General features: G+C 47.3%; 1 protein-coding gene across 2 annotated transcripts in view; it reads left to right on the plus strand.

Moving 5' to 3' along the window:
- The window catches only part of PLXNA2 (plexin A2), a 211922-nt gene that overhangs the window by 21452 nt on the left and 165678 nt on the right, over positions 1 to 24792 (plus strand). For both annotated transcript variants that reach the window (XM_090124762.1, XM_090124764.1), the window contains exon 2: positions 11445 to 11549. In XM_090124762.1, coding sequence (XP_089980888.1) covers positions 11466 to 11549 — 84 coding nt within the window. In that variant the 5' untranslated portion in view covers positions 11445 to 11465. The remainder of the gene's footprint in view (positions 1 to 11444; positions 11550 to 24792) is intronic.

Consider the following 24792-nt stretch of genomic DNA (forward strand, 5'->3'; position numbering starts at 1 on the left):
TCTGAGCTAGAAGCTTCATAATTGCATGGGCACACAGGCTGCATATCAAATCTTTTTTTTGTTTTAGGAATCACTTAGGGAGCATTCATTCTCCTTTTATTGTTGTTCTCTCCCTTGCAAGTGTCTGTATTTAATCTCCTTTGGGACACAATGCAAGGATTTCTGAGCAAATTTGTGGCTTAACGATGCTGGGGAGGTGTTTAGAACCACAAATGTATCCCGGAAAATCTGCGTGCTATGCTGTTGTGTGAACCATTGTGGACTATACTGGATGTGAAAATAAGGATTTTCTTAGGAATTGAGCAATTTTGGTTAAAATCTCACTTTACAGAAGGACCCTGAGAGAGTGTGCTGTTCTACAACTTCTGTATTAAGTCTCTTTATATCGAGTCTTTAATAGCAGAATGTTTCTCAGGCCATCCTGGCTCTGTGCTGCTCTTCAGGTACAAACCATCATCCCTATGGGGGATTCTCTTGTGAAAGACTCGAGTCTTTCTGAGCCCAGTTCTGCAATGGGGTTTTACCTTTGCTCGGTCTTCCTCTTATTTTATTTTATTTTTTTTTTGCAGCGATCGAACGGGTTCTGCAATTTCAACAGAAAACTGCTGAGGTTCACAGACTCATCTGTCTGGCCTCAAAGCGTGATGGTCTCAGGTGATTGGGCCAAGACACCCATTAGTGTGAGCGAAGCAAATGTATTCGTGAGGGGCCCCGGGGGTCTCCACCGTGTCTTTGAAACCTGGAGGATGACTTGTCCCTGGGGATGCTGCTTGCTTTGTCTGAAGATACAAGTCATATTGCAGGGCTTGAAAAAACGTGCCTGGCGGTGACAGACTTCTGGAGATCAATCTGATTAGCTTATCAAAGGGAAGATTAGAAAGCAACCTGATCGTGCTGTTTAAATATGTTCACAGAGAGCGTGCGAGGTACAAAGTAATTTTGAATCTCGTGGAGGAAGGTATGACAGGAGCTGGGGTCTGCAGGCAGGAGCCACACCGAAGCCAGACTGAGAAAAGAAATGGTTCAAATGCTTAATGAAGGAAAAACGCATCATCTGTGTGCATCACTGGGCATTGCAGGGAGAGCAGCTCCTCCTGGGCACAGCAGGCACAGAACAGTTTTGCTGTAGTCTTTGCAAAAGGGGTTGGGGCCGAGTGCCTTTTTTCTGCCCTGTGCTGCTGCCTTTCGTGTCTTGTGTTGTTCAGGCTGCAAATTGAAAAGTGAACTGTTCAGCGTTATTTGTTTTTGCTGCTGCCAAAAGGGGGGGGAAAAAAAAAGTCACAGGGTAAACAGTGGGATGTTTGCAACCTTCATACATTAGGCAGATTGAATAAACTGGCTCGCAGCTGATTGTTTTCCTTCAGATCAGACAGAGCTGCTGCATTTCTATTTATTTGATTTTTATGTACGCGTTTCTGGGGCTTTGGTTTTGTCGGGGATGTTTTGCATTCCTGACTTGTGGTGAGGGAGATAAGGTAACAAACAGCTCTGCAACTCCTTACCGTCCAAGCAGGTCTTACAGAGCTCCAACTCTTGGGTTAACCGAAGAGCAGCTCTGATGAGCAGTGCTGTTAATTAGAAATCCCGTTGAGCCCAATCTTTTCATCTCCTGACGTTGCATTAAACTGCCACATCCAGGGCTGGTGTGGGCACGTGCCATGCTGGTGTGGGGCTGCCATGTCTGGCTGGGGATGGGAGCAGTCACCATCTCCATATGGTTCAGTACTTCAAGACTCCATCTTGTGCCCACTGACAGCAAAAGCAAGCTGCTGTTAACTCCAGTGCTACAAAATCCTTGGTGGAGATCCCAAGCTGGATATTCCTGCCTCTGTCAGGCCCCAGATTTGCTCAGCAATACGAAAGGCACAAAGCCAACTACCTGCACTGAGCTGCTCTGAGTCACTGCTCCAACCGCAGCATCACCACCACGTGCATCTTTGCTCTCTTCTTCCCCCCCTTCTTTTAATGCCAGTAGCTTTCAGGGTACCTGAGGAAGGAATGAGGGCAGGCACTGCAGCACTGCAAGCACCTTTACTCCAGAATGCCACTGGCTGCTTCCATCGTGGTGAGCAGTGTCTGCACAGCAGCTTCTTCCCCCAGTTCTGCAGCCACGAAGTGCATGGGAGCCGTGAGGCAGAACTGATCAGAAGGGCCATTAAAAACTGAGCTGTGTTGTTTTTTTTTTTTTAATTTGTCGTGCTTCACAAACGCAAACAGGTTGTGGTTATTTCTTTGGAGGCGAGGGCATGGTAATTGCGAGAACGCTCATTAATTATGCATGTTGTGCCCTGTTTGGTTGCCAAAAAAATAATATTTTTGGATATTGTTAGCCAGAATAATACTTGAACTTACTGTCACCATTATTTTGTCAGTGGTAGTGTTTTAATGAACATATGGCACTACGTTTGCTAATGCCAAACCCCATTCTCTTCAACGAGAGGAGCAGTTTTCCCATTAGGTGCTGGAGATGTTATTCACGTTGAGCTCCATGCTGATAAATATTTAAATGTATGGAAGGGAATGGTGGAGCCTGCTCCTCCTCTGCATTCTTATGCAAGTTCCTTGTGTCTGTCTGTGAATACAAAATGCTGCTGTGGGTTTGGCTGGAAGGGCGACCATTGCTGAACCCACTGCCAGGGTTTGCCCTCCCATTCCATGTGTCTGTAATGCGTGCTTTGCTAATTTCCATCTCCATCCGTTGACCTCTGAAATGACTTGAAGCATCACTTTCATCTGAGCGTCTTCAAAGATTTGACTGGTGTGTTTTTTCTTTCATAACGCATTGTTTTAAAGCTGATCTCATAATTGTATCGATTTGAGTTTTTTTTTTTTTAGATCTCTGCGTCAAAGCACTTCTTTAATCAAAAGTAAATTATGTAAAGGCCATTAGGGTCAGCCTGGCTGGCAAAACAAAAACTGCAATACATCATTTATTTGTAAATGTCAGTGAAATCTGCAGATCAATATCCCTCTCCATGCAGATGATATTTGTGATTCACTGTGAACCTGGCACCTCCTGCCTGCAGTGCTGCAGCCCCCCGAGCAGCAAAGGGCTTTCAGAGGGCAGCAGAAGCAGGGCTGTGTGCTTGGATATTTTCCACTTAATTCATGCACATATAAGTTGAACCCCACTATGAGTTAGGGTGGCTGCTGCTGCTCCCCACGTTGTACTGCTTTGCACCCCAGACTCTATGGGCTCCCACCGTGGGTCCAGCTGAAGCTGGGAGCTGTGCACACAGGTAAGGGCTTTGCCTCTGAACTCCACCTAGTGGTAAAACATTCGTGGTCTGGTGGTGATGGGGAACCTGGTGGGTCTGGGTTAGAGCTAATCTTCCCCTCATGCCGGTCAGGCTGCCCTTATGTTGCAGAATCACAGAATGGCCAGGGTTGGAAGGGACCTCAAGGATCATGATGCTCCAACCCCCTGCCATGTGCAGGGCCACCAACCTCCACATTCAACAGCATGGAACAGGAATACCTGAAATGAACACACAGAGAAGAAAAATGATGAAGGAAAATATCCCTGGCGTGGCTGCATATGGCAGTGAGCGCTGTGCCAGGACTGGGATTCCTTCAGCCACCGAGAGAAGACAAGCACTGCATCCAAACATCATGATTAACTCTCTGAATGTCCTTCTGGGATCTAACAAGAATTAGGACAATGGGCTCTTATATGAATCACAGAATGGCCAGGGTTGGAAGGGACCTCAAGGATCATGAAGCTCCAACCCCCTGCCACATGCAGGGCCACCAACCTCCTTATTTAATACCAGCCCAGGCTGCCCAGGGCCCCATCCAACCTGGCCTTGAACACCTCCAGGGATGGACGGGGCATCCACAGCCTCTCTGGACAGTCTGTTTCATCTGCAACTGGAAGCTTGACCTTCTGAGTCCTGAGTTGCTCCTGAGGGCGTTGTGTTGGCAAGGCAGAGGGCAGGCATTGTGCACAGGGCTGAAGCAGGTGCTGCTGTCATGAAGGTGGATGTGCAGTACGTGTGTTCCACTGGCCTTGGGTGGTGCTCACCCCATGGCAGAGCTGAGCTGCCTGTCCTCACCAGGAATATCTGCTCATCTCCCTGGGGTTGTATTGGCCTCTGTGGTCACTGTGTGATCCCAGTGCTGTTGTAGGAAATGAAGGAGGATATAACAGCCAGATAGGATCTGAGCACGGGTTTCTCTCTTAAATATTCAGAAGAATTTTTATGAGGGATGGGATTGAAGTTGAGATGTTGCTGATGTGCTGTTGAAAAGCTGTGCATAAAAAATAACAGTGCTCCATTCTGCTGTGCTGAGGTTATTGCCCAAGGTCTGGGTTTACAGCGTGGCCATGGGAATGCCCAGCTCCTGCAGAGCTCCTCTGTGTGTCTGCCTTCCAGTAATGCACACCTGAAGCAGGTTGCTGTGATTGGAGTGGCCATATAGCAAACTCCTGAGTTCCTTCAGAAAAAGTTGTGAATGGTTTGTTTGCTGAGTTGCTGTGAGTTTCTGCCCGGTGCTGCAGGTTTGCAGGCTGAGCTCTGTCCCTTCCAGCAGCTGCTGAAGGGTGCTGAGAAGTCATTACAAAGCGATGCTTTCCTTTGATTTTTGCACTGGACCTGAGCAGAGAGCTGGGCTGCAAAGCTTTCATCCAGGTCCTGGTGCAGCTCAGGCTGAGCCTCGCTGGCTGGCAGGAGGGTGTGAAAACAGAAGGGTGCCTTCCTGCACATTGCCACAGGAGCAGAGGCTTTTCTGCAGCCCGGAGGGAGGGCATCATTTCAGACATCCCCGCTGCCTGGCTGAGAAAGGAGGATGCTGAGTGGGAAGTTATCTGCTTTAAAAGCATTGACCTCAGCGCTCAAAGTGTCACTGAGAAAAAGGCAGGTAGGGAAGTTACCACAGCAAGACCATGGGTTAATGCTGCCTGCTTCAGTAATTCGTCAGGAGCTGCCGGTGAGGCACTGTGTGACAGAGGAAGGAAGGAAGGAGTGTTGTCCAAGAGGTGAAATAACAGAGGCTGGGCTGCGTGGTGCATGGGGACAGCAGCACTCGTGGGGCTGAGTGCCTGAGCCAGAGCACAGAAAGGTCTGCTGTGTTGGGGATGGGCTGTGCACTCCTATGGCCACAAGCAGTAATTATGGCTGTTGGTTAACGAACCACTCAGAGCAGCTGGTCAAATTAAAAGATGAAAATGGTGCAAAGCAGGAGAAAGGTGCTTTCTTGGAGTTGTCCTACTGCATCGTGTTCCCATGTTGTTCCATCTTCCCAGTGCACCACCTGCCCTTTGTGCAAGGGGATAACGGTCCCTGCAGCACGGCAGTACCCAGCCCCAGCTTTGTGTCATGGTGATGCTGTGTGGGATGTGGGGCAGCACCGTGGTGGTGTTGGCACTGCCAAAGGCTGAGGAGGGTTGGCCAGAAAACAGCTTGCTGTCCAGGGCTTAATCAAAGAATGAATATTGACGGGATTACCTGTCAGAATGGGTGAAAATCATGTGTGGGTATTTTGGGGAAGGAGAAAGTGACTTTGAGTTATAGTTAGACAATATAGTATTTTTAATTAATCTTTCCCATCACTGCAGATTGAAATCCATGTGACAGCCACGAGCTGCACTGTAAATCTTGTGGTTCTGATGTAAAAAAAAAAAAAAAAAAAGTCATGCAGGTTAAGAAAAAACTTCTCCGAGGCTTTTCCCTGTCTTTCTGAAATAGAAAAAGAAAAAAGAAATAGGGTTAAAAGCCTGAAACTGTGATTCTGCTCGGGATAAAGCATCAAAAGCTTCTATGAAGTTATCATTAAAAAAAAATATATAAAGATTTGAGAACAGCTTGGCCTGGAACAGTATTTCAGGCATGGCTAGCTGTTAAAAATAAGCTAATTCAGAAGAGGCACATTTAAATAAAAATAATGCATAGACATAATGGCAGAGATAATAGTTTTGAATGGGGAATTCTAATGACTTTGAGGGCATTTTACAGGGCAATTAATACACACGAAAATGCTGCTCTATTCAGCTGATGGAAAGAAAGGAAAATAAAATAAAACAGGCGGAAAGAGAAAGGGAGACGGTGGTGACTGGCGAAAATAGGGTTTGATTTTCCTTTTCAATAGGATCACTGCTTACAAACATAATAAAAGGAAAAATAAGCATGTCAGGTTCTATAATGCGGCTTGTAAAATCCAGAATGATTAGTTTCTAAAGAGGGGCAATTAGGCTCCTTTTGCATATGCATGTGACTTCTGGATGGAGCGGGGCTTTCGCTGCTCCCTCCTCCTCCTCTTTATCAAGCACCTAAAAATAACAGAGCCCCGTTGCTCCACCAGTAGAGCAGTGGTGGCTGGGATCTCCCTTTAGCATCTGCTTTTTGTTGGCAGGTGGCACTGCTGGGGTGGGGGCAGTGGGTGGCAATGGGACCAACCCCCATCCTCCCCATGTCAGCAAGCAGCCCCTCCTGGTCCTGAGCTGTGTTCTTCAAACGTATAAATAAATATTACATATGCTAACAGATGGTTCATTAGCCAGTTGTTATGGCAATCAGCATTTCAGCCAATTAAAGTGCTTTCTCGTCGCTTTAAAAGTGTCAGTGATGGGAATGGTGAAATGGCCAAAGAACAAATGTGAGCTGCAGCACAGGGCTAAAACAAAAGGTGTTTTCTCTGCAGGTTGGTGGGGGAAGGATGAGAGTGAATGGAGTGAGATTCATGAACCTCTGTGCTGCGGCGCTGAAGAACGCAGAGTTTGCTCAGCTCCGTGTGTTAATTAATGGAATTAATTGTTGTTGGCCATCTTGCATCTCTTCGTGCAGATCACCCAAAATGTTGGGTGGTCGCAGGGGGCAGGGCTCTGAGCTCAGCACTCTGGGTTGGCTCAGGCTTTTGCTCCACGTGCACTGGAAGTCCTGAGCCTGTTCTTAAGCTTGCTCAGAATTGGGGTACTTTTGAAAACTCAGCATTCTGGAGCCTACCAGCACCAAGACATCCTGAGTGTGAATCCAGGCTCTGAAAGGAGGTCTTGGAGTTCATATCTCTGAATGCCAGAGGGGGTGAGAACCCAGGGCAGCTCAGCTGGGTGAGGTGGGTACACAGTGATGTGCATGGATTGATGCAGGTGAAGCTTTTCAGGGATAAACCTCTGTTCACAGCAGCAGGACAGGGCTGTTGTCCCTCTCTGTGCTGCTTTCAGGTGGCATCTGTTTGCCAGCAAAGAGCAGGATTGGGATTTGATGAGTCATGGGCTGCCTGGGGCTGGTTCTCCTCTTCTGCTCCACGCTGCCTTTTGTGACCATTTAGAGGAGCAAAAAATAGCTCCCGCAGACAATCAGAGCAGATTATTTTAATGAGAGCTCAAAAATGAGAAACCAATGGCTCAAATTGAGCCTTTAAACGTTTCCACACGCATCTTTGTGGAGCTGAGCAATGCTTAAATCAGCAGGTCTGCAGCACGAGGCGGCCGCTGTCAGGAGTTGAGTTTCCAGCCCTCTTTTTTTTCCCCCAGCTGAACCGAACATCCTGAGCAAGGCTGCGTGCTCTCAGCAGCTCCATTTTCTGCCTGTAATTGTCTTTTATCTGCTGGAGTCGTCAGTGCCCGGCTTGCATCTGCTCCATTTTCACTCAATGTACACATCAGAGAGGGAAACAATCATTTTTCCCATGTGTGCTTGAACAGGCAATAGGTAGAATGCAGCTAATAGCCTTTCAAAGCTCCTTTGCTTCTCTCTAGATCGTGTCTACCTTTCTGTTGGGTGTTATCTGCCTATTAGTTCTCCTTTTTCTTTCTTTTTCTTCTTTCTGTGCTGGCAATCCTTTGTGTGGCTTCCAGTTGAGCTAGACCAAGAGTGGCTCAGAGCTGCAGGAGGCTGTTGCGTTTGCAGATTGTTTCCTTCAACAGGGAATGAGGGTCAGCACCTGCAGCCCATGCAACGTGCAGCACTTGGGCACAGGGCTGTGCACTTTGCAGCTTCTGTTCAGCCTCTGAACATCTCCACTTTTCCCCTATTTTCTGTTTTCTTTTTGACAGTTACACAGCAGGCAACGTGGATGTGTCCTACACTGCTTTTACTTCCAACACAGCCACGTAGAACCATAGAATATCCCCTGTTGGAAGAGGCCCATTAGGATTGAGTCCAACTCCTGGTTCCGCACCAAAGGTTATCTCTGCTTTCTACCCCTACAGTTCCAGAAGTTCAGAAGAACAACTCTATCTCACAGGAGCTCTCATTCTCTCTGGTTTCTTAAGGTGGATTCCTGAGTAGGGCTGCGTGGCTCATTTCAGATGTTCAGTCTGGAAATGGAAGGTTTGCTCTGACACAGCACTCTGTCTTTGCCACATTATCAAGTGCTCCACGCCACCCATAAATATATTTTCCCCTACTTTTTATTTCAAACATCGCTCACAGTTTGTGATGACAGTTCTGAAAGCTTCAGAGCTTCTTCTAGATGGGCAGGAAAATACCACGGGTACTTGTTTAAACATCAGAAAGGTATTAGCTCAATTTCTCACTTCAGTGCTACCAAGAGTGTTTAGGCCCATTGGGCATGAATTTAATTTTCTACAGGCTGCAGAAAGGAGGAAAATCAGCCTCCTGATCTTAGCATTAGCTCCTTCTCATCACCTTCCCAAAGCTCCAGGCTCAGAGTGGTGCTGAGATTGGAGTCGATGCCCCAAGCTGCTCCCCGTGCTGTTTTGGTGAGCAGTGCTACCTGCTCCCCCAGCAGGAGGAACACCTGAAGGCATGGCATCAGTGCTGGCAAAGGTATTTCAGTGGTGTTAGCAGAGCAAAACAGCCGAGCAGTGCCATGCAGGGAATGGCAGACAAAACCCTGAGTACTTTTACAGCTTTAAGTCAGGAGTAAAACCCGACTTTCAGTTTTTTTTAGTAGTGTTAAGGATGTGTTTTGTCAATTTCCATGAAAGGAGGCAGGGTGTTTTAAAGGCAGCTTGTTGTCTTGGTTGGGCGTCTCAGCTCTTGGTGCAGAAGTGAAGTTCTGAAGGTGTCAGGACATCACCCAGCTTTTTGCCAAGGATACAGGAATGTCAATAATCCTTGTCACACGTAGGGGAAAAATCGCCTTTTAATGGTCAATAGTAATAACTGGTCTGTTTAAACTTTCATGATGAAGGTATATACAATCTATGGCCTATGAATTATGCACATCCCTCTGGAGGCAGGGAGGTGGCTGTGGTCCCCAGCCCACTTCTTCCTTCCTCCTACCTCCCCATGGTGGGGATGTGCCCACCCTGATGCCAGCAGGACCTGGTGAGAGCAGCACCTCTGCTGGGACCCAATGCAGGCAGTAAGGGTCATAAAAACATCCATTTCATAGCATTTTGTGTACACACTTCAAAAATATCTCCATCATCTTTCCACTTCTTTGTTGCCTGCGGAGCGTGGCCATAAAAGGACCATATATTTTGGAGAGAGTTTCCAGCTGTGACTGTGGATGCCCAAACATCTCTAACAGAAATGTACTCTGGAGTGACTTAAAGCTCAGATTTAGAAGCTGTGCTGAGGTTCAGATAAGCCTCAGGAGAGCATCCAGGAATTACAGATTCCTTTCTGTCCCTTGCCCAGACTTTGGGTCCTTTGAAGTGTGCCCAGGGCTGCTGGGCAGGAGATCAGCTGGGCTGAGATCAGAGCCTCAGGGAGAAGTTCTGAATGATGAACAGAGCAGTGCATGTTCATAGAAACAGGGGGGGGGGGGGGAAAAAGGCAGATCCAGTGCTGCTGGCCAACACTTGTTGTGACAAAGCTTGTGTAGAGTTTCACAGGAGTGGTGTTTGCAATGCCTTGTTATAGGAGGACCTGATTGAGGTGCGGGTGGAAAAGGATCTCGATGAGAGTGAATGATTAAAGAGTAAAGCTGGAAGGAAGAAGACCCATGTGTAAGGAAGAGATGAGAGAAAGCAGAAAGAATAGATTTTGCTCAAGCAAAACTCACAATCCTGAGCTTTGGGGAGATGTGTAGAGGTTTGGCTGAAAGGTAGTGGAGAGGAACTCATCACGTGGGGGTGATGGACACGGTGCTTAATGGAAAACCTCCCCTGGGTGGGAAAGGACCGACTGAAGGGTGACACCAAATTGTCTGAGTTGTGCAGAGCTGAGTAGATCACGACGTGCCGTCACTGCTCCCCTATGGCTGCACCAGGTCCAAGCCTTCCCCCTTTGCTGCCCACATCTGCTGTCTCAGCTGCTTTCTCACACAGAAAGGTGTTTGCAGGAAGCTGGCAAGGCTGAAAGTCCTTATGGGGCCGTAACTTTTTGTCTTTTAAAAGTAGGGCGCTTTCAACAGGGATCCGCGTTGTTCGTAAAGTGAGCTCCCAAAATATTTCATCTCTCTGCCAAATCATAATCCTCTTCCAGCTCCCTGGGGTTCTGCTGGAGGTATTTGATTTTTTTTTTTTTTTCCCTCTGTCCCTTTCTTTTAAAACCCATTTCATTATCAAATGGCGTTGGGGGAACTGATCTGTAATGAGGAAGCTGGCAGAAGTCCCGGAGCGATCAGAGGGGCTGAGATTCACTGAGGTTAAGCTACTGCTCAAGGAAAAAAAAAAAAAAAAATCGTAAGTAATTAAAATTAATTAAAAATCATTAAACGAGCCTTCGTTCTCACCACGTCACGTGCTGCTGAGTGGACTGCAGGGTCTGCCTCTGCTGGGGGCTCCGATGGTTCTATGCAGATCACCATAGGGTTGGTCAGAGTGTGGGTTGTGTGGTCCTTCATGTGGGACAGAGCTCTTCTGATGCTGCCCAGCTTCCCTCATTGGCTGCAGGACAGCGATTTTGTCTGTCTGAACCTGGGTCTGTAGCTGCAAAGGGGAACTTTGTCCTTCCCTCTCAATGTTACCAGCATATTTGGTCCTGAGCATTGAAGCCTTGCTCTCACTTGGGATCTCCAGGCACTCAAGCACTATTGGCGCTGATATTTCCCATACTAAGCCGTGCTGCTCATTCTGAGATGCTCTTTGTATTTGCTTGAGCAATTGTCTTATTCCACTCTATAGAGGGGACAGGACTGTGCTCAGGACATCCCAACCCTGCTTTATGTTCTGCACGCTGGGCTGTTTAACACTTCATAGCAACATCAGGAACAGCTGGGGCATCTGCAGAAACGTTCCATGCTGAGAGTGCTGCACAACCATTTGCATTCCTGAGATCTTTTGCTGAGAAGAAACAATCCAAACCCACAGGAAAATGCTGTCACTTCTCTGCTGGCGTGTGAGGGTGCGGGGAGCTCCTGGTGCTGCCACACTGCTTGACAACTTGTGCACCACGAGTGACCCGAAGTTGAAGCTGTCAGTGTTGTTATCATGTTCTAGAATCACTTATTCCTCCACTGCTGCTTCCCATGTCCTGCCTGTGCATGGAGCCAGGCGGGCGATGTGGCCCAAGTGATGGCAGTGATGGTTCCAGCTGGGAAGAGACCATCACCCAGTTTCCATGGTGACCGAATTACCTCTTTTGTTCCAGGTCAGGGGGTTAAAACCATTGATGAGGACTCTCCAGCGAGTGGCTGTGCATCTCATCTCCCCTCATTGTCTGCTCCCAGCCCTGCTGAGGACGGCGAGAATTAAGGTACCACTGAGAGAGGCTAATTGCAAAGCTAGTTGGGTGCTGTCCGTGTCTCCTCCCAGTTATAGGCAACAAATGGTCGGCCCTTGTTGTCAGCGTGCTTCTGGTTTTGTTGCTTCTTTAGAAGACAAGTGGCTGTGAATGGCTTTGGGGTTTTTTTTCTGCCCAAGTGTGGTTTAATAAAGGAGGCACAGAGGGGAGATGGATGTGTTTTCACAGTTAAACTCTATCGATGTCTCCTCACAGGTGGGGAAAATGAAACAAGAAAACAAATATCGCTTTGATAGATTCACACCATCTGCATTTAAAAGTACCACTACAGAAAGCACAATAACATTTCATAACTCTCTCACTGCACAAAGCCACACTGGGCAATGCTACCGTAAATTATTTCCTCCTGCTGCTACATTTCAGATTCCTTATTTTTCTGGATTTCGTATCTCTGGGCCTTCTCACATCGCAGCAGTCTGGGATTCACTGCATGCAGCAAGGCAGGCTAAACCCCATATTCAATTCTCAAAATATTAGCTCAGTCCTCAAAGCAATATTTGATTTATGGGATGCTAAAAGAATATAAATAATTTCTTCTTGTCTTCACTGGATTAGTTGCCAGATGCAAAGCTAGAAATAAGGGATAAAAGGTCTGTGCTTGCTGTCGGGCATAGAAATCCTTTAATGATTTATTAATGTCGACGTCTTTATTTTTCATACAGTCCGTCCTTCTATACGTGTCTGTTTGTTTTGGTGCACAAAGGTCAATCTTTGTGAAAAAGGCAGAAGGATGTTTAAAGGTGCCTAAGAAACCTCAAAGCTCTCTTCAGATCTGCAGCCCAGAGGTGCTCCTCTCCTGCCTGCAGGACTGGGTGTGGGGTTATGGGGCTGAACCTGTGTGATGTCAGTGCAGAAGGAGCTGTAGTGCAGTGCTGGTGCCTGGAACACGGCTTGGTTTCTCTGCTGGAGTCCTTTGGTGCCTGTGCAGGAGCTGCAGGCTGCACTGTAGCCCATTGCAGGTCGCTTTCTGCTCGTTCCCATATAGCTGCTCCTGTTTTAGCAGCACCAGAACCACCTCTGTGGTGTCGTAGTTGTTTATTCTGTAAAATTACTTACATAGTAAGTAATTAATGGCGTTGCAGGTTGTTATCCTTGTCTTGGCTCAAGCTGGGTGACAAGCATGGCACGAGGGTTGGGGGTCCCTGTGGTGATGTGCACAGAGCCAACCTGCTGGGCGTGCAGGGAAAAGGCGCATTTTCAGACTGAACTCAGTGCTGTGTGTGACCTGTGTGGAATAGAAGTTACACTCAAAAGGGAAAGAACATCCCAACCCAATCTCTCCTGCATCTCGACCCCCTAAGCTCCAGAAGTGGTATTAAATCGCAGCTAAGACACTGAAATGCTCTTAGTTCAGCTCGGAAAAGCTTCTTTGCTCGTAGTCAGGGATTTATATCCCCTGGTTCTGGGGAATGGTGAAGCGTTGTGTTGGGGGGCAGAGGGCTGCCTCTGCCTTCAGGCAGCTGTGGTCTCAGCAATTGGTGCTTTCTATGGGGGTCTGGTGCTGCCTGCCTTGCCCTGAGCATGGTGCATCACTATGGGCAGCATGGAGGTCCTCATTCCTTCCTTGGGATGTAATTCACTGCAAGTTCCCCAGGTCAGGAAATGGGCAGAAAATATGATTAGCTTACGGTGAGCTTAGCATGGAAGTGCATGTACAATAGCATGTCCAACTGCATTCCTGGATTAGGACTCAGCCTTTGGACTCAGTGGTGCAATTGGAGACGAGGACCAGCTTAAATTGCAGAGATATTTGCTCAGACCCAGAAATGCAAGAAAACTTGCCAGAAAATGAGCGAGTGGAGTCCAAATGGCAGTGTTAGCAGTGTGGAGCAGATAGGAAAATAAGTGTTTGTTGTCCTAAATGGAGAATGCTGCGGTGCATCTGTGTCCTTTGCTGCATTTCTTGCCTGGATTAATGGCAAACCTTCCCACAATGAACTTCTCCAAGCAGATTTTCTAGCGATGGCTGACTCAAGCATTACGTCTTGTTGAAGAACACACAGACGTGTTATCATTCACTCATAAACAAGTACAAAAGTTCTTTTCCTGTATTGAATGCAGCAAAGGAAACTGAGGGAGGGGAGCTCTAGAAGCAGGCAGAGCTGTCATCTGTCCCTAGTTGAGCTTAAATGAGAAATGCACATACAAGGATAGAAAGAGATGCTCTTTAAAAACGAATTGTATTTGCAAAACATTCAGTACCTGCAAAAAGCACGTGGAAGAAATGTAATACAGAGCAGATCTGACAGCACAGCTAAAAACCTACGGAGGTGGGAGTGCCTGTGTTTGTTGCTAAAAAGGGCCGGATTCAAATGGAGGAGTCGTTCCTTTTTGTCGTGACAAAACTCTTCCTTGAAGTCAGGAGATTCTGGGCAGTTTTATAGGTGGCTTTTTTTCTGGCCTAAAAAAGTCGTTGCCTGTAAAGCAGGGTCTTTTAGTGGGAGTTATTGTCTAAATAATTCCATATTGCCAAGCGGAATGCTGATTTCTAAGGGGAAAAAAAAATATACACAGCAGCTTAAAGTCTCAGATACAGTGACCCACAAAATTGCTTATGAATGTGCTATTAGTTTGAGCTAAAAGTTAATAGAGAAGCCGGCTGGCCTTGGGGGACTCATAATAGGATACGAAGCCCTTCTGCTTTAGGGCAGTGTTTCAAAATTGGTCTGAGTCCGCAGTGGGTTGGAAGGAGCTCTGTGTGGTGGTTATTTGTTGGTCTGAGTGAGATAATGGGTAGATGAGTTGCAGCCTCATTCCGAGTGAAGCCCAGACCTGGAATTATTGTGCTGAATATGGAAATGCTCAGAGGCCACGGAGGATGTCTGGGTGTGTAATTCCTGGGCACTGTACACACCTGTACCCCAGAGCATAGACAAATCAGATATACAGAAGTGATGCTGCTGCACAGAGATGCTGTGTTATAACCAAACCTGGACATGAGCTCTGCATCTCCCCCAACTCCCCTCCCAGTCTGTCTTTCTGCCATATTTATCCCTTTTGGCTGGAGCTGTGCAGCTGCCCTCATTTCCAACCCTCTCCAGGACCTCAGCATAGACACGATTGTGCACGAATGTCTCTGTAAGAGTTTTCCCCATTCCCTTCTTCCAAAGGGAGCAGCAGTGCTTTGCTGAGGAGGATTTATGGGCGGTGCATCCAATGGGGGTCAGGAGTTAATTTCCTGAACGTACATTTCAAATTGTCCTGCAAATTCACACATTGACTTTTTAACGGGAGAATAAAAACTCTTCAAGGAGAGGCAGAGCTCGGTGGGTTTGGTGTGTGCACTGTGCTCCTCCTTTCTGCAGTAATTTATCAATAATTCCATTGCTCAGAGGGCTTTGGAGTATTGGCTGTGGAGCTTTAGCACAAGCAGAGGAAGAAAAAAAAAAAGGATTAGATTAGAGGATTAGACATTAGACATTTATATGAATATGAATAGTCTTTGCAGCTACATCAGCTAGGAGAAAATTACATGGAGCTGATAATCTTCATGCTTCAGGGCGTAAGCTGATCATGAGAGCTGGTCACGTTATTTGTTGGGAGCCATTTATTTGAGGGATTCAGCCCTTTTCTGTTTGCGTGCGGGTCGGGATTTTTATTAAGGCTCTCCTTATTCAGGTCCGCCTGGCAGCACTTGCATGGCCAGGGCTGAGCTGGGAATGGTTTATCACGGTGTGCAGTCGGTCGTTGGAAGCACTCAAGGCTGGGTTGGATGGAGCTGTGAGCATTCTGTCTAGTGGGAGGCATCCGTGTCTATAGCAAAGGGTTGGAGCTGGATGATCTTGAAGGTCCTTCCAACCCAAAGAGTTCTGTGCTTTCCTAGCTAGGATCGAGTCTTCAGGACTGGAGGTGGGAAGACCAGCCTATGGGTAGCAGCAGTCTATACCTGTTAAAGCATCATTCCTATACATATATAAGGATATTGGTATCTTTCTGACCTGCTGACACTGAAAGGATGGGAGTAAAAAAAAAAAAAAAAAAAGGGGGGGGGAGATCGATACATATTAAAAGCAAATTAAAAGATGTGCAAAGGACGAAAGCGTGCTGCTGAAAAACCATTAGCTGCTGATTTATAGTTTTGTGAGGCAGGTTTGTTTGCTGTGTGATAGAAGAGATCACAGCATCTATCACCTTCCATGGTCTTTTTGGAGAGGCTTGCAGGACCATGGGAAATCTCTCATTTAGATTGAGTTGAGTAAATCCTCATGTGTAATTAGTATTTCTTAACGGTTGTCCAGCAGTGTCTAGCAAGGCAGGGGAGGTGTGTGGCTGCTTGGACCCATGGACACTGCTGGAGGTGGGTGGCAAAGGAGAAGCTGAGAGTGGGAGGTGCTTCTGGATCCAGCTCTCAGCCCATCCTTGTAGGATACGGCTGCCCAGGCACTGAGCTCTGGGGGTCAATGGGGGCAGCAGCACTGCTTGCCTGGTTCCATTGGAGCCTTTGATGAATAGCTCTGAAGAAATCACACTCCGGTTGCAAGAAGTAGTAGATGCAAGTGACAGTTTTCCTAACACGTCTGGGTAGATTCCCAAAATGTTGTGAAGGAGGAACACTTGTGAGCGTGGCTTTGCAAACAGCCACGTTCTGCACATCCCAGCGGTGAAGGCAGCAGCTGGGCGCCCAAACAAAGCGATGCCTCCGGTCTGAAATGCAAAGTAATGCCCATGGGAAGCACAGCCCTCGTTGTCCGTAGCAGTGAGCAGGATGGAGGCTGCTCTGCATGTGATTGCTCCAAAAATTGCTGGTCAAGGTATTTGGGCAGCGCTCTGCAGTCATAAGCTGGAGCCTCGGTAAAGGGCCAGGAGGTGAGCAGAGCTGTACATGAATTATTGAGGAGGAAATAAGAGATGAAACAAACAAAAGGAAACCTTCTGCACCTTCATAAATCCTCGGTGCGCTCACAGCGACAGCGCTGGTGCCACTCGTGTCTTCCAGCAGCAAAAGAGACACTCAGCACTGGAAGAGGTCCAGAGGGCAGCCGCAGAGTGTCAGATGTGCTGAGGAGGTGCTTTGGAGAGCAGTGCTACATCAGACCCGTACCTTGGGGCAGAGGGATGGGTAAGGATTAAAGAAAAATGCATTGGGTGTGATATCCATTGATTCTTAAAAAGCAAAGATTAGCAGACACCTGCCCGAATTATCTGTCAGCAAGTGTGAAGCAAGAGGAGGAAGTTGTACTTTAATATAACCAGTACTGACATCGCGGTGCTCTCTGCCACCGGGTATCACAGAATCACAGAATCGTAGGAAGGGACCTCCAGAGATCATCGAGTCCAACCCCCCTGCCAAAGCAGGATCCCTACACCAGGTGATCCCTACACCAGGTATCCCAGATGCTCACAGCATAAATGGGTTTGGAAATAGATAAGGTAAATTCCCAGTGTCGTCAGCGAGTGCTCAGCTCTCAGTGCAGGTGGAAGAGGAATGGGTGGGATGGGAAGGAAAGCAGCACAGGGTTCTGCCTGTACCTGGAGATCTTAATACGTGTGGGCTTGGAAATGCTGCGGTGCTGCGAGCGCAATGGTTAACAAGAAGAAAAATGGGGTTTCTGCTGCTCCACAACCTGCTGCCGTCACACAAATTGAGACCGACAGAATTACCATTGATACAAATTAAAAACAAATAAAAAGGGTACACAGAACTGATTCTCGGAGTTCAAACTCCATTACCAACTGATTTACTGTGCAGTGACCTGTGATTGTTTGCGCTGCGAAAGTGCCGTGCTCGGATCCTATCGGCCTCGTGGCTCCGTCTCACACCAGTCAATAAGCTATTTAATTTAATGGGAAACTGTATTGACGGGCCTGGAATGCAGCTCAAAAAAAAAAAAAAGGAAAAAAAAAAAAAGATACAGCTGTGAAGAGCAGATAAAGTCTTCAACTCAGGGGTTCACTCTTTGGGTGTTTTCCCTTTTGTTATCTCATTAATTAAAGTCCTGTGAGGTCTCAGTTGGATTTGGGAGTGTCAAAGCCTGGCAGGAAGGTGCTGGAGGTGCAGTTGCTATGGGGATGAGGGAATGTGGGGTGCAGTGCCCTGACCTTTCCCAATAAACAAATGCACTGAGAAGCAAAGTTGTTTGGAAGGAGAATCTGTCAGAGGAGAGGAGGATGCTGAACCACTTCAGAAAACACCGTTTGCTGTTGAACCTGAACTGGATCCAGTGTAGGGACAGTGCTGACTCTTACTGTGGGTCTCTGAGTTTAGGGGTTGTTTTTGGTGTTTTTAGCAGCGTTTACTTAAAGAAACTGTTCTCAGTTGGTATAAAGGACCCAGGATGCTGGTGATGTGGCTCATGGGGATGGCTGTGAGGATGGGGATGCAGGAATTTGGGAGGTGGAGTGACCCCACTAATCTGCCCTGCCAATGGCTAACACGTGTGGCATTATGATGCCCAATAGCAATGAGTGGCTGTTATTATCATTGTTATTCTAAATGCTCGTTTAGATATTTAGCTTTGCTTTTTGTGAGCCAGTGCGTGGCTGCTTCTTCCAGCAGCTATTGTCACTTCTGTCTGTGAATATGGACACGCACTTCTGCTTATGAATCATCCCAGGGACCACAGTGATTTCCTCCTTGTCTGGGTTTGGAAGCGGTCCTGGGGCACAGCAGGGATGGGAGCAGGGAGCGGGGAGCATCCCCTGCTGAGCACTGCAGTCCTTAGGGCATGAGCTAACGACCTGGTGGCTCCCTGCTGCAATTTCTATGGCAACACTCCGAGCCTCCGAGATGAAAGTTGCATTTGCAATGTCACTCACATCTCAAAAAAGAAGAAGAAAAAAAAAAAAAATGTGCATGCGTGCATGGGCACACACACAAAGTGTTTGGTGGAGATTTCTAATTAGGTGGCACAGCAGGGTTGGTCTGATGCTGCTTTTGAAAGGGAGAAGTTGGCCAAGAGCGCAGTGAAATGCAACGTGGGAGAGAGGATGTGCTGGGAGAAGGGCTGCAGAGCTCTGCTCCTCCCTCCAGATCCTGCTCCACTGCCTCCTGGCACCACAGTGGTCACTGCAAGGAGCCAACAAACAGCTGGAAGTCAGAAATTTCAGATTCAGACCCACAGCAAGTAAATAAAAGAGGAGGGGAGCCCTAAAAAAAAATAAATGAGAATGCTTGGTGGAGCTGGGCTTCTGGTTCTGAATTGCCCTTCTAAAGAGCAGCCTGTTTGGGGTTCTGAGTGTGCCTGAGCACAACGGCACGGCTCCACCTTCATTAAAGTTCATTGCCTCCTTGGAAATGAATTCCCAGCTGACAAAGTGAGATGTCGATGCATAAACTTCAGTTGATTGCTGGAAGTTTTCTGTACTTAGTAGCCTGTAAAGAAAACACACGTTGAAGGAAATTAGAGCTGCAAGACAAATGGGGTGGAACCGTCAGGAGAAGCAGAAGCTGGAGATAATCCATGTCTGAAAATATTGCGGTGGCTTTGCAGGGTATGGAGGAGTAACTTGATGCATTTTTTTATGCAGAGGATTTGGAGCTGTCTCACAGCTCTCTCTAGAATGGCTGGGGAGGGGCTCTAATTGCACACACTGGATACACCCAAAGGGACATCTCCATCGGGTTTAATCCAGTGGGTGCAGATGTGCTGACCCGGACAAATCCCAGTCCCTGGGTCTGCTGCTTGGACCATGCTGGGACTCTCCTGCATTATGCAGCCTCTGGGGATGGGGCTGTGGCTGAGTCCTTGCATTGGGATCAGCTGGCACCGAAGGCAGGACCAAAAGCAATACCAAGCAGGTCCACTGAGTGCACTTTCCAATTCATTCTCTGGGTGTATGGATGCTTTTCTTTGTTTCACATCACCTCTGGCTTTGATAAACCCAGCTGGTGCCTTGCTGCAGTTTTGGTTAATGAGTACAGTGCACTAAGGCACTGTCCACAAGGAAGATGTGTGATACAACATTGCCTCTACAGCCCAGACCATATTGTAAATTTCCTCCAAGCAAACGAACAGTTTGCAGTTTTGACACGGCATGAATGCTGATCTCTGCAGGCACCACGTGCTGGTCTTTGTGTGTCCTCTTTGTGCTCCAGAAGGAGGAGGAGGAGAAGGACTGGAGGCCGTGCTTTAAACTCAACAGAGGGCAACAGCTGAGGATGTGTTGCACTTGGCTTCTTCCTTATTTGGAGGAATTCCTTATTGGTTGGACTATTCCTTATTGTTTTCCTGGGTGTTTGGTTGGTGTTAATGCAGGCTTGTTGCTGCAGAGGTCCCTTCCTTCTCCCTTTCCAGTGCATTGGATTCTGTAGCAAGACCATGAGACAGCAGAAAGTGAACTTTCAGGGTTTCTTGCTAGGTAGGGCAGCCATGATTTCCTTTATGGGGAGCATTATTTTAAGTGAAAAGGTCAGGTTGGGATTGCAGACTCAGGAAGGCATGTCAAATGAGGAGAACTTCAGAATCAGGATTCACATCCAGCATAACCTTTTGCTGTCTGCTCAACTGTGTGTGCTCTCCAGGAATCTTTTTCCACCTGTTTCAAGAACAGGAACATGAAGAAAGCACATGGTGTGAGGGAGTAGACACGCTGCATCTTGCAGGTTTGGCTTAATCTCGTTTTCTTTAGCCTTAGTGATTTGCTTTTCCAGGTTTGGTGGACCCTTAAGGAAGGTTTTATACTCTCTTTTCAGGTGCACAGCACTTTGTGGCCTAATTATGGAAAATTTTATTTTTTAGCCTATTCCCAGGCTGCTTCCCCCATTCTCTGCTCTTAAATGAGGCTTTTTGCACAGCATCACATGCAGAAAGGTAAATCCACCGTTCTGCAGGTACTCCCTCGAGTGTCATTGAACCCAATGCATTCAGGCTGCTCATGCCTGAGCTTTGCAGCTGAGATGCTCCCATCCCAGGCTGCTCTTTGTCCCCACTGTATGCATTCCCCACTGCTCTCATGGGGAAAAAAAAGAAAAGAAAACCCAAACACATTCTAAATATCCCCTGAAATCACTTTGCATATGTTGAAAAACAGACTGAACACAGAGCATAGATCTAAAATGTAATTACCATGGCACGGGAGACAGCCTTGTGTGTTCCAATTTGCCATTAAGTTACATTATGCTGTGACAATTATTCTACTTTAATGAAGGGAGAAATTTGTTTCAGATATGTTAAAAATGAGCCTATTCTGACACTAGCTGCAGTTTCACGATATGTTAGAAACATATTGGAGGATAATCACAAGCGTGGCTGCATATATTTCATACAGGCATGCAACCTAGCAAACTGCATCATTTCCTTCCTTCCTTCAGCAATGATCTTTTGGGCTTGTCAACTTTTCTGAACTCTTAGAAATGAAACAACACAGAGAGAAACCTGTTTTTACCCTTATAAAGCAGCAGCTTGTAAAGCATGAGGTTCTGCATAGGGAGATACTCCATGGCCTGGTAAGAATTTATTAAAGATTACCCTTCTTTGCTGGGTACCCAGAGAGGTGGGTGACTGTATCCCTGTGAACCAAGAGGTGGAGAATTGCAGTGCTTTGCTATAAGAGCAGTGAATCGATGGCAGATCTAGCTGAAACCTCAGACTTCCACTCCTGTGCTGTGGCTGCAGGATTGCGCTCCCACATCCAGCACTGCTGAGGGCATAATTTAATTTGGCTTTTCCCTTGAGAACCTTCTGCAGCCGCAGATGTGCGGGAGAGATTTGTCCCTTAAATAATCAGATTAAACAAGTCTCATGCTTCATGGTCGCCTGAGCGCTGCATGGGACGGGAAGGATTTATTCTCCCCCTGGCAGAGAACTGCTCGAGTTGCCAAGTCCAAGAGTGGGGCGTCTGGAGGGGTGGCTGCTGCTTCGCTCAAGCGTGATGTGTCTGGCACTGACAGCGAGATAACGCTCTCCATCTGAAGGGGAGGTGCCCACTGCTGTCATACTGCTGTCTGGTTTGCTTTGGTGATCGGAAAAACCTTGCAGTGTTCTCAGGTTAGGTTGGGCAGAGTTGGGATAAGTGATTTTTTTTTTTCCTTCTTTTCTGCCGGCGCAAAGCGCTGTCTGTGTGTATATCGATGAACCCCATGGGGTGTGCTTTTATCTTCTTCCTCCTGTTATTTCTGCAGTGATCTAGATGCCTGCTGGCACCCATATCCTCCCTGTGTGATTTGGGCCCCCCTGCACAGCCCTGTGCCTGCCCTGAGCCGGCAGAACCCTTCAGCACTCACCTGGCTTCGGAGCACTGAGCATCTCCTGATGGTGCCCAAGAGAAAATCCACACTCTGAGCTCATTACGTGCCTAAGCTGCATGCGAAAGTGGGGACCTCATGCAAGACTCATGGCCTGTGGGTCATGTTCAGATGGCTGTCTGCCCTGAGCCCGAAATCACGGCTCCTGGGAGAGCTGCAGGAGCTGCTGCTAACCAGTTCCCATAGCCTTTGTATTAAAGGCTCATCAGCACAGCCGATGGTGAAACGCTGGAAAGCACCGAGTGCCCAGGGGCCTCTGCCAGTGAAATATCTTCTCTCTGAGGTTGTGGTTTGAACATCAGGGATTCCTCCTGCGCTGCTCTTATTAACATCGTAACTCAAGGAGCCTTCTCCCATCTCGTGCAGCAAAGCATTGAGGCTGCCGACTTGCAGGCGAATCAATAGGCTTTGGTTTTAGCAAAAAACAAAAAACAAAAAAACGCTGTGATCAATATTTAAACAGGATCCAAATCAGCCTCTTTCTTTCCTGCTGCCTGCCAAGGGTGTGCGGGGAGGTGAGGAGGAGGGCAGCGGAGCTCTGTGTGTCATTAGCAGTGACCTCAGGGCTGAGAGCCCTTCCTTGCTCAGCAGCACGACCCTGGCTCCGTGATCCCGTTCTGCAGGGGGCTGAAACCAGGATCAAATAAACGTATGGAAAATCCCTTTATAACAAGAGCAAGGGGTGCAGGGCTTGTGCGTAAGGCTGTAGTGCTTCTGGCAGCAGTCTGCTTCAAAGGATGGTGCAGGAAAGGGCAGTGGGAAGGGTCTGCAGAAGGGGCTTCTGTTCTCCTGGGGGCCAGAAAAAGCTCAGCGTACATCTTGGTTTCCCTAGTGGATTCAGAACTTCCTAATTTTGGAAGTATGTGTGTGCTTGGCCAGATTTTTACTAGAATTTTTCAGTTTCTCTGGTTACAGCTTGGACGACTCAACAGAAACTGCAGCCTGACAATTTCTTCTGGCAGACTGCGGTCGTGCGTTTCATGCTTCAAGACCTTTCTTTCCAAGGGGAAGTTCTGTCTGAATTGCTTTCAAGGCAATATTCATCCTTAACTTCATCATGAAGCATTAAGGAGAATTTAGATAATCAAATCCAAGCCCTCATCTCCTAAGAGATACATACGATCTATACTATGTAATTACTTCTCTCTTCAGAGGGGCCGTCACCATTTGATTAGCTCCCATTAGGGCTGATCCCCAGGTGCCATCAGGGGACGTCCTGGTCTGTGCTCCCAGTGCAGGAATCAGGAGGGATGGGACCTCTGCCAGGAGATAGAAGCACGTGTGATTAGATAACGCAATAGGAACGAGAGAAAGATGTTGAATATAAAGGGGAAAATTCTCATATGAAAGTCCGAAAGCTTGTGAAAAGGGTCTCCAAGGGGAAATAAGGAAAGTTCTGTCAATCTTGAGTATCTTAATGTTGGGCTGACCAAAGCAGTGGTCACTGAATCACGTGCTGAGAAAGGAACTGAGGACCTGTGGCATTACCCAACTTTTTAATTTGCAATTTGCATAGTGGAGCATATGTTTCTATGGGGCATCTTTGAATCAACAAGGCAAAGCAAATACCTTCCTTAAGGCATGTGCACGTTTTAATTGCACGGAGGTGTTACCATATGCCTACTGTGAGACACAAGGCTCGTGGTTTGGGGACAGCAGATCTAAATACTCAGGGTCAGGATGGGATGGGGCTGTGATTTAGCCTGAAGTTCAGCACAGGTTGAGGCTTTGGTCAGATGCTGCTGTGGAGCACAGGACGGGGCTGCACCACGTGTTGTACACCCCAAAACTGAGAGCTTTGGTGCAGTGCTTAGGCAAGCACCCCAACCTGGGCTGACCCCTGTGTCAAATAAGGACAGTAATGCTCACCTGCTCCACGGGGATGGCAATTAATTAATAGCTCTGGATGGCTCAGGAAGCCCTTCATCAAAGGTCCTACATAAAGCAGAGTTTTATTGTGGGGAGGATGGCAGTTTGGTGTTGGCACAGCATCATATGGCATTTTGGCTTCGTGTCCCTTCCTGCCCCATCGAGCTGGCTTGGCAGAGTGGCTGCAGTCTGAATTCTCAGCCTCTGGAGAAGTGGGGTGAATGTGGCTGGCTGTTGAACAAGATTTAATCTCTTTGTAACCTTGGATGAAGAAGAAGAGAATTAATTTGATTTAAGATGTTGGCACAGATGGTTATTTTTTATAACGATAATAACACAAATAATTCCCTTACTCTACCCCATTATTTTATTTATTTTTTTTCTTTTTTTAAGACTGGAAAGAAGCAAACTGATCAAATTACATAAGGATAAGCCTGAACATTTGATTAATATTTATTAAGATTTTGGTGCAAGAGACAGACTTGGAACAAAAGGTCAGTGGTGGATTTAAACCTCCACGCATAAAACCTGACCTGTCCCACCGTGCTGCTCTGCAGCAGCCTCTGGGCAGTGACCTGCAGCTCCTCCAGCCACATCTGGGTTGGAGGAGGAGGAGGAGGAACCCACGTAGCACACAGCTGATTGTATTTCCCCTCCAGCTGGCTCCCTTTAGGGTTCCAGCGCTCCACATTTTTATTCCTTTTCCCTGTTGGAAAAGAAAGAGCAATTGAAATGGTTGGAGGGGGAAAAAAAAAAAAAAAAAGAAAATTCAGCTTGGCAGCTCTCTCCTGCCTGGATGTTCTCCTGAGACTGCTGCAGAAGGTGGTCACCACCATGTTTTAATTAACAATTTGCACGCGTTCCGGCTGTTTGACAATTGTAGCTGGGCTTGTAGGAGCAACAGGGGGGATGGTTGGATGGTTGGTTGTTGTTTTTTTTTTTTTTCCAATTTCCACACTTAATTCCTTTCTTGCTTTAACCGTGCCCACATGCAGTTGTACACCTGAGTAAGTCTGATGCCCACGTTGAATCAGTACCGTGATTTATGCATAAAAGCCCATCAACCCCACAAAAACAATCGTGCAAGTAATTTTTCATGAACCAGACTTAAAGCGCTTGCCAAGAGGCTGAATTACCCTCTTG

The sequence above is a fragment of the Phasianus colchicus genome, chromosome 25, assembly GCF_987193195.1.
Source record: "Phasianus colchicus chromosome 25, bPhaCol1.hap1.1, whole genome shotgun sequence".
Classification (NCBI taxonomy): domain Eukaryota; kingdom Metazoa; phylum Chordata; class Aves; order Galliformes; family Phasianidae; genus Phasianus; species Phasianus colchicus.